Source organism: Rhamphochromis sp. 'chilingali' (genome assembly GCF_963969265.1).
Source record: "Rhamphochromis sp. 'chilingali' genome assembly, chromosome: 1".
In the NCBI taxonomy this organism is placed as follows: Eukaryota; Metazoa; Chordata; class Actinopteri; order Cichliformes; family Cichlidae; genus Rhamphochromis; species Rhamphochromis sp. 'chilingali'.
In genome coordinates this window covers 60,673,822-60,683,806 of record NC_137929.1, presented here as the reverse complement: position 1 = coordinate 60,683,806, position 9,985 = coordinate 60,673,822, and the positions used below count along the sequence as shown (strand labels likewise).

The 9,985-nt window shown below is 41.9% G+C and overlaps 1 protein-coding gene across 1 annotated transcript; it reads right to left on the bottom strand.

The window, feature by feature from the left end:
* Window positions 1-2,719: 2,719 nt before the first annotated feature.
* LOC308409452 (neural cell adhesion molecule 2-like) lies at window positions 2,720-9,066 on the bottom strand (the record flags this gene model as incomplete). The annotated part of the gene is given in 4 exon segments (XM_080902230.1): window positions 2,720-3,320; window positions 7,689-7,962; window positions 7,966-8,027; window positions 9,045-9,066. Coding segments are annotated over 4 exon segments (705 nt in total). The 3' UTR covers window positions 2,720-2,973.
* Window positions 9,067-9,985: the final 919 nt, after the last annotated feature.

The following is a 9,985-nucleotide window of genomic DNA, read 5'->3' as shown; positions in this document are numbered from 1 at the left end:
TCTGTGGAAAGTTCTCTAAGGAGAGCTCTGACTTTGATGCTGACCGGAGCTGCAAACCCGAGAGGGTCAAACAGACTTGACAACTGAAAGTACCCCTCTGCGGGTATAGGGCTTCTCAGCAGTGGACACTTGAAACGTCAATGTGTCTGTTGCAATGTCCCAGCTTATTCCGAGGCTTCTTTGCATAGGTGGAATATCAGCTCCTAGGTCGAGGTCTTTTAGACCTTTGGCTAGATCGTTTTTGTGGAATGCCTTTATTACGTCCACGTCATTGGATGCAATCTTGTGTAGCCTCAGATTAGATGAAGCCATAGTGTCTTGAGCGTTTTGCATAACAGCAATGGCATCAGTACTTGATTAGAAGGAGGCAAGACAATCATCTACGTAAAAATGTCGTTCCACCAGATGTTGTGTGGTGATGTCTTGCTTGTCTCGGTCCTCTGATGCCCTTCTGAGTCCATAAGTTGCAACCGCGGGCGACGGGCTGTTGCCAAAGACATGAACAGTCATTCTGTATTCCACGATCGGTTGATCCATGTCATTGTTTTGGTGCCAGAGGAATCTCAAAAGGTTCCGGTGGTCCTCCCTTACCACGAAGCAATGGAACATTTGTTTGATATCGGCTGTGACTGCCACCTTTTCTTCACGGAGTCGCATCAACACACCCAACAAGCTATTGTTGAGGTTGGGCCCAGTAAGAAGAACGTCGTTGAGGGATACTCCATTGTGTTGTGCACTTGAGTCGAAGACAATGCGTATTTGTTCCGGTTTGCGCGGGTGGTACACTCCGAAGAAGGGGAGGTACCAGCACTCTTCTTCTTTAGTGAGTGGTGGCGCTATCTCAGCGTGGCCATTGTCAAACAAAGTTTGCATAAAGTCTGTAAACTGACCTTTTACCTGAGGGCGTTTGTTCAGCATGTGGCATACCGATGTAAGGCGTTGCATAGCCTGCCGCTTATTGTTCGGCAGGCAGTGGCCTGGGTGAACCAAAAGGTAGTGGAGCGACCCAACTGTTAGCACTGTCCTGGTAGACTTCCTTATCCATTATCTGTAAAAAGGCCCTTTCCTCCTGTGAGTAGCCGAGGCTCTCGTCCAAACTTGTTTGTTTGAAAACTGTTTCCCCAATCGAAGAGTGCTTTCTTCGCATTGGGGTGTTGACCTTGTTGTAGCCTTGCGAGTTGAAACTTTCCTTTACCTGAATGGCATTTTTGCATGGAAGGAAGTGACTTGGACGACCATTGTCTAAGATGTTCGTTTTGAAAATGTTAGCACGCACGGGTTTGTGTCCACTTAATACTACACTGTATGGTTATATGGCATTTTAGTTCATATAAAGCATAACATTGAGACACTTCAAATGATTTCATCTGAACAGTATTCATGAGTTCTTTACGAAACTGTCTGTTCATTTTGAGTCTACGTTCATGCCTGTTTCCATCTGTTTCACACAGTGGAAGTGGCCTCAGTTTAGTGGTGATGTTGTAACTATGTTTAGTTAATGCCTCAACTCTGTGGTGTGCAGACAATCATAGACAACGAATTATTTATCTTTTAGAGATTATGTTTATTATGTGGATATGAACAGAATGTTCTGGTCTGGCAGACACATTATACAAGAACAGCAGGTTTTAGTAGCACAGAAGCTGAATGTCATTTCAAAATTCAAAAGAACAAATCAACTTGTAACTCTTCTCATTAAATAGGCAGTAATTTAACATGCTTGTTTCATATAGCAGGCACAAAGATGTTAATACACAAAACTGTAACCCACATCATACTGATATCCCATGAACTGCCAGATATTCAGCTCTGTTATTTATCTTCTACCTCTGAGAGGCGCTACTGAGCTTCCACAGATCACAGGTTGTAATAATATCAGGTTAAATGTATAAATGTTCACACCGTTACATTCAAGGTGAGATCAAATCTGCACACATTCAAACAGCAGGTCAGGAAACTTTTACAGCGACAGGAAACAAAAACAAACATTGAAGAGTAACACGTGTAAAACTTTATCAGTAAACAAACTGGTATAAAGATAAAATAATAAATAATCTTGACATGTTTAAACTGAAGAGTCTCCTTCATGGAAGAACAAGTTAAGGCTTCATAGATCAGAGGAAACATGTGACTCTGCAGCTCCATGTAACACATTTCTCTTTGGTTTCATAATAATATCAGATTATTCAGTCACTCAGTTCTAGCTGATAAATGGACCCTGAGCACTTTGTGTTGTGTTTGTGTTGTCAGTCAGTGTCTGTAATTATTGTGTAACATCTAAACACGAGGATCAGTCTGTGAGTCTGACCTCACAAACAGCTGAACCTGAAGATGAGACAAACTCACTGATTCTGATATTGTGACAGAGACGACGCTGAATCCATCACTGTGAACAAACTTATTTACGCAAGCAAACAAAAACAGGAACTTCAAATCTCTGAGAGCTGACTGATGTCCTCTGAATGTTTAATAACACTAAATGAAGTCTGGCTCAGCAGGAGACTCAGACTCCAGAAATTCAGCTGTAAAAAACTCACATTTCAAACAGACTGCAATTCAGCAGGTTGATGGTACGGATCCTGACTCTTTGTTTTTTCATGTTTTCTGTAGATCAAAAATCCACCAACAGCAGCAACAAGAAGAAGAACAGCAGAAACTGGCAGACCAACTTTCAGTCCAACAGATCCAGCCTCCTTCCCTCCATCCTCCTTCCCTCCATCCTCTGTGTCTCCTCCTGTGTGACCTGCAGGTGAGAAACAGGTGTGAGGTGTCAGCTGTCAGGTAGGTGATGAGTGAAGAACAGAACAGAATCCATTTCCTCTTCAAACTGCTGTCAGACATTATCTACTGCACTCTGATCACATCACTCAGACCAGCTGCTTTCTACAAAGTCTCATCAACAACATCTTTAGAAACAAACATCAACAACCAGGAAGCAGCTTCACCTCTGATCACACACACACTCAACTCTACTCACTTACCTGGAGGATCAACATGAAGGTAGGTGGTGTTGATGGGCTTTGAACTGCCTCCACCACTGGGAATGACAACACACTCATATGTTCCAGTGTCATTAATCGTCACATTCTTCAGAATCAAAGACACGTCTCCATCCTTCATCTGTCTGTCCTGCAGACCCACCCGGTTCTTAAAAGATGGATGCTGACCATCTGGTTCAATTCGCTTATCCTTGTACAAAAGCACATATTCATCTCCCAGGTCAGCTCTGCTCCATTTTACAACACTGATGGGGTTATTATTTGGAGCTCGACATATCAGAGTGACGTCCTGTCCAGACTCAGCTGTGATGTTTTTCTGGTCTGAAAGAGGAAACAACACAGAGCAGATTGAAGTGAGATGCTGGAACTGACTGCAGGTCAGATTTGAAAGAAGCCCTCCCACTCTCAGCTTCATACAGCAAAGGGACTGTTACTCATATAACAACCTTCTCCTCAGCTGATCATTCACACACACACACCCACACCCACACACACACACACACACACACACACACACACACACACACACACACACACCACTGTTATCTCTGCCTCAGTGCTTTCTCAGATTTGCACTCTGACCAGCAACAACTCAGGGTTCAGTATCCTGAGGAGAAAGTTCTTGTCCAAGGAGACTTTAACATGCAGGCTACAGGAGCCAGTGATCGATCCACTGACCTTCAAACGGATAAATGATCCTCTATCTCGTGAGCTACGAATTAGGAATGGCCATGCACCACCCACAGAAAAGAGAAAGAGCTCTGAGATGGTTGCAGTGAATGTCAACAGTAGTAAAAATGTAATAAAATGTAATCTATTAGTCTCAAAGAAGTCATCCATTACAGGATTAAATGACTACAGGCCTGTCTCCCTGACATCTGTGGTCATGAAGTCCTTTGAGAGACTCGTGTTGAGACACCTGAAGGGCATCAAAGCCTCAGCTGGACACCCTGTAGTTTCCCTACTGGGCAAACAGGTCAGCTGAGGATGCATCAGTATGGGACTGCAGTAAATCCTGCATCACCTCGACCAACCTGGGACATGCGCCAGTATCCTGTATCCAACAAAGTCATCCCAGACATCCTCCAGCAGAAGCTCACCCAACTTACTGTGCCCACCTCCACCTGTCAGAGGACTACCAGCTTCCTCAAGATTCAAGATTCACATCAGGCACACAGACCATCAACAGTGGGCTTCACCAGAGGTGTGTTCTCTTGCCACTGGTCTTCTCTCTCTACACTAATGACTGCACCTCAGGAGAAGCATCTGTGAAACTCCTGAAGTTTGCAGATGACACCACTGTCACTGGTCTGACTGGGAACAATCGAGTTATCCTAAAAACAGTAGGTGGACCAGTTTCTTCCAGTCAAAGACTGTCAACGCTCCACCTTCCAGCCTTTCAACAACTGTGAATCACTTCAGATTACCAGGATCCACCTTTTCAGAGGAACTAGTCCTTACACATATAAACCATTTTTCATTAGTACCTAGTTGGATCAGCTCAACACTGTATGACTCAGCTCGACTCTTTTTCCATTACAATTGAGAACAGCTTAATAAACAATCATATGATCCTATGAGCAAGCACTGTGGTGACAGTGGGAAGGAAAAACTCCATTTTAACACAAAGAAACATCCAGCAGAGCCAGGCTCAGGGAGGGGAACGCATGTGCTGACCAAGGGGTGGAAGACAGGAATAATTGAGATATATGGACGGTTGGCACTTGGCCTACAATGAGCCAAGACAGCTGGGTCAGGAAGTTGCGTTTTTGAAGTAAAGGTTTACCAACTACCAGTTTGAAGGCCTGTGGCACGTAGCTGATTATTACAGACAGGTTGATCGTGTTTAAGATTGAAACATTAATTCATGGTAAAAGTCATTAACCAGGTACTAAAAAGTGCCCGTTATCAGGGACTACCACCCAATGGAAAACTAAAAACCACGCTGAGCCGACTACGGTAGGTAGAAATGGAAAAAAAGGCTAATAGGCTATTAAAGAGAAGGCCAAGCAGAGGTTGTTTTCCTGTGGTAACTCAGGAATTGCAGCGTCTCAAAGTAAAATGCAAAAGCGTTTCAAAAAGAAGAGATTAATGCGGCAGCAAATCATTCGTACACTTCCTGTATCGCTAAATTAGTTCACGGACATTCCCGTCAGAATGCGTCATAGAGCAATTTTAGTGGCTACAACTTAACACGCTGCACATATAAGATGGTTTCTCCCAGCAGATAGTTTATATTTCACTTTAATGTGCTGCGTGTAAAAGAATCAGTGAACACTGGCGCTTCCTGCTGTTTTTAAACCGAAACTCTGAACCAGGTAACGTGTCCAGCATCTGTTAACGAGCTGATCTAGAGACAGACACCTTCATGAAAACACTGGAGTTAAATTCAACATAACTCGTTAAGCCATTATTGAAAAAGATGCTCTAAGTTGTGGCATCTGAAGGCACCTTCAGATGCCACCGGGGATGCCAGTAACCGAGTCAGTCTTTCATCATATTTATCTCAGAATAAAGTACCGGCCAGTTTAAACAGCAGCTTTACAGCATGTTTGACTTTATAATAACTAAATTTAACCTGCACAGACGAAGGCAACCAGACAAGTCCAAAACGCAATATATATTTTGTCAGCCATCACAGTTGGGGTAACGGGAAACAAGGTTTGATCAAACGCTTCCGCATTATGTGTTGTGATGCGTTTCATTGCACTCGGAAGGCTGAGTAAGACCCTTGCCACTCACTCGCACTGTGAAGGTTTTACTACTTTGCAAGCTAGAGCCATTCATTGATGAGTAGCAGAGCGGTGCAATGCTAGCCTTGTTGCAGGTAAAACCATGACTGCAGGTTGTTCATGTTAGAGTTTGGTCAGTGGTCTGTGCACGGATTATTTAGCAAGTCTAAAATACACCACAGTGGGGAACAGATTCAAAAGATTTAGTTTTATTACAGGTACATTCCCCGCCTCCATCTTGGATTGTTAACTTGAGCTTCATGAAGCTGCTCTGACTTTCCCCGTTTGAAATACAGACTGAGGACGTGATCAATCTGAAAATTCCGACTGAGATCTGAGATCCATTTCTTCTTCGTCTAATTCGTAATGGTTTTTGGCCAATCAGCTTACAGTACCAATGGTACTTTAGCGTTACCTACTGGACTGACTGGAGAATAGCAGGAGGAAAATTGTACGGTAAAAAAACCAAAACGAAACAGAATTATATAAAAACAACTGAAATATAAAACTACCAGTCCCACCAAGAGGTTTGACCACACCATTTCATTTATTATATTTTCTTTATCTTTACTACTTTCTGCATTGTAGATACAAACAGACATCAAATATATGGAGCAAGAGACATGGAATTATGTGGCAAAGAACAAGAGAGAATAAAAACTCTAAATATGTTTTATATTTTATATTACACAGAGTAGCCACCTTTTGCTTTACTGACAGCACCATAAACCATTGGTCTTCTCTCAGTCAGCGAGCTTCATGATGTAGTCACCTGTAGTCACCTCCATCATTACTTTAAGAACTGAAGGACAGTCAGTCTGGAAAATTGCTAAAAGTTTGAATGTTTCCCCAAGTGCAGTTACAAAAAACATCAAGTGCTACGATGAAACTGGCTCACATGAGGACGGCACCAGGAAAGAAGACCAAGAGTCACCTCTGCTGCTGAGGATAAATTCATCTGAGTCACCAGCCTCAAAAATCACAAGTTAACAGCACCTCAGATCAGAGCCCAGATAAATGTCACATAGAGCTCCAGTAGCAGACACATCTCTGCGTCACTTCTTCAGAGAAGACTGGTGAATAAGGCCTTTATGTTTAAATAGCTGCTAAGAAACCACAACTAACGAAAAGCAACAAGCAGAAGAGATTTGTTTGGGCCAAGAAACTCAAGGAATGGACGTTAGACCAGTGAAAATCTGTACTTGGGTCTGATTTCCAATCAAGATGGTTTGGGATGAGATGTACTCCAGAGTGAAGGCAAAAGGGCCAAGAAGTACTCAGCATCTCTCAGCCTGCTCGTCATTAGAGGGCGCAATATCACTGCCCCCATAAAAATATTGAGAGGAAATAAATGGATCACAAAAAATTACAAAAATAAACACATATAACAAATAACTACAATTTGCTCATATAGCGCTCGTGGTTGCCTGCATGTGCCTGCCAGAATCCTGTTTGTGGCCAAACTCCATTAAAATAGGCACGTGTAAAATATCCTCCTGAGAACCACCCTATTCATTTATGTCCCCTATAATGGACATTTGTTTTTGGTCTATATCTTTTGGCTTATTTGAGCTACCGTACTAAGTCCCGATGTACTAAACAAGGGCCAATGTGGGCATTTCATTGAGGCATGAAGTCAGAAAAAGTTCAATGGAAAAATTCTTTTTTCTCTTGGTTGTCAGGAGTATTTGACACACTTGATCTCAAATTTGCTCATGCTATACAAACAAGTTTAAACTGGCTCAGACCACATGTACAAACCTGATGAAGACATGCCTGACTGAATATTACTGACATCGCTGTTACTATTATTATTTCCTTAAACATAATTCCTGCCAATCACTCAGACCAGCTGCTTTCTACAAAGTCTCGTCAACAACATCTTTAGAAACAAACATCAACAACCAGGAAGCAGCTTCACCTCTGATCACACACACACTCAACTCTACTCACTCACCTGGAGGATCAACATGTAGGTGGATGATGCTGATGATCGTCTGACCACTTGTTCCTGTCTGGATGAGTCGACACTCGTATGTTCCAGTATCATTAATCGTCACATTGTTCAGAATCAAAGACACGTCTCCATCCTTCATCTGTCTGTCCTGCAGATCCACCCGGTTCTTAAAAGATGGATGCTGGTCATCTCGAATAAACTGCTTGTCTCGGTACAAAAGAACATTTTCATCTCCAAGGTCAGCTCTGCTCCACTTTACAACACTGATGGGGTTTTAATTTGGAGCTCGACATGTCAGAATGACGTCCTGTCCAGACTCAGCTGTAATGATTTTCTGGTCTGAAAGAGGAAACAAGTGAGAGCAGAGAGGTTAAAAGTCAAAGTGCAACTGTTCACTTCAATATCAGCCAATCAGAGTGAGTACACATACACAGACATGCTGACAATAAGTGAACATAATGTGTGAGAGAAAGCAGCCTCTCATTATAAGACACTGTGAGTCTCTGCATGCTGCCTTTATGGAGCTACAGCTGTTTGTATACACTGAACAAAAAGCTTTGTAGCTGCGTACTGACTCCTGAAACTACAACACATCACACTGACACACACATTACACTTCTTTGTCTCTGTGCTGCAGTTCATTTAAACCCTCCCAGGCCCATGCTGCCATCACACAAGTATTGGAGTCATTATTACTAGTTACATTACTTCTGTTACCCTATCTGGTCTTTAAGTCTAATGTCATTAGTCATGTCTGGGCCCAAACTCTGCTGCAGGTGCCAGAGTCAAACTATAACTGCAGCATCACTGAGAGTTAAAAAACTGTCCAAATTCTTTCATCTTTAACCCTTTAAGACCTACCGTAGAACCAACTCCGCCAGAGCTCATCTTTATATTTCTACATGTTGTAGTGCCATTTTTGGGAGCATTTCAAGTTGCTATACATCAATACAACCATTATAGCCCAAACTTTAACAATATGTATGCATTTAGTGCCTAACTACACAAATTGCAAAAAAGTGAAAATTGTTTTTGTTTTTTTACATATATTTCTAGTTAGAGAAATTTATGAGGTTTATCCCTCAAACCTATAAATACAAAAAAGTTGCACAAAATAGTTTCCCACCACAGGAAATTTATTCTGAGTGTCGTCATAGTTTTATTTTTGAGATACACCAATTTTTATATATTGCAGGAAAATGAAAATAAATATTAAAATGCACATTTGCAAAAAAAAACAGCATGTGCATCAAAATAAACTATTTCCAGCAGAGTTCTAAGCATCCCAGAAATGACTCAGAAAAGCATAAAATCAAACATGAGTTTTAAATGCCGCAAACTCCTCTGCTCCTCTACTTGGACCGCTAGCGCTTGCCATAACTATCGCTTGACAGACTGACCATGTGCACCATACACATACTTTTTTTCCCTTCTTTTTCGAATCTTCGGATCACGTGCGTGCCGAACCGTGGAGTGGGATTGGTTCAGATTACGGATCAACCGTGATCCGTTGCACCACTGACCAATATTCTGAACAATGGAAAAGTCCAAGAAACTTGGAACTGTAGATTTATACAAGTTGGGAAGGTCTTTTGGAGACATTTTTAAACAACAGCCCATTCCAAGACCATCGGTTCAAACAATAATATGCAAGTTATTTGGATGTCTCAGTACTTTGCAAAGGTATGGAAGAAGGCCCAAACTGTTACCCTCAGACAACGGTAGGAAATTGGTTAGAATATTCAGAAATAATAATCCAGGAACCACCAAGGCTCAAGCCTTTCCATTAACTGGAAACATCTGGAACACCCATGTCAATGTCCACAATTAAGCCAATTTTATTTTGGTATGGACTGAGAGGGTACTGGAAAAAGGAAGAAGCCCCTGGTCCAAAATTGACAGTTTCAACATCGACTGAAATTTGCATAGGACTATATGGAAAAACCAAATGGTCAGACAAGACAAAGATTGAACTATAGAGCTAAGAAGAGAAGATGATCCCAACACATTCAACTAGACTTTTGTTGGAATGGATAAAGCGGGCTAACATTACGCTTCTGGAATGGCCTTTCTAAAGCTCCAGCCTTAACCCTACTGAAGACTTTTGCACTAGGATTTAAAACTAGGTCCATGCCAGCAGATGCACTGTAATATTTCTGCCATGCAGAGTGGTCAAATATCCATTCAGAATTATACCATATACGTGTTTTCAGCTACCAAAGCATCTGGTCAAAATGTACCTTGCTAATGGACATTTAACCAAATATTAGTGGGGTGTGTACCTATTTAAGCCTATA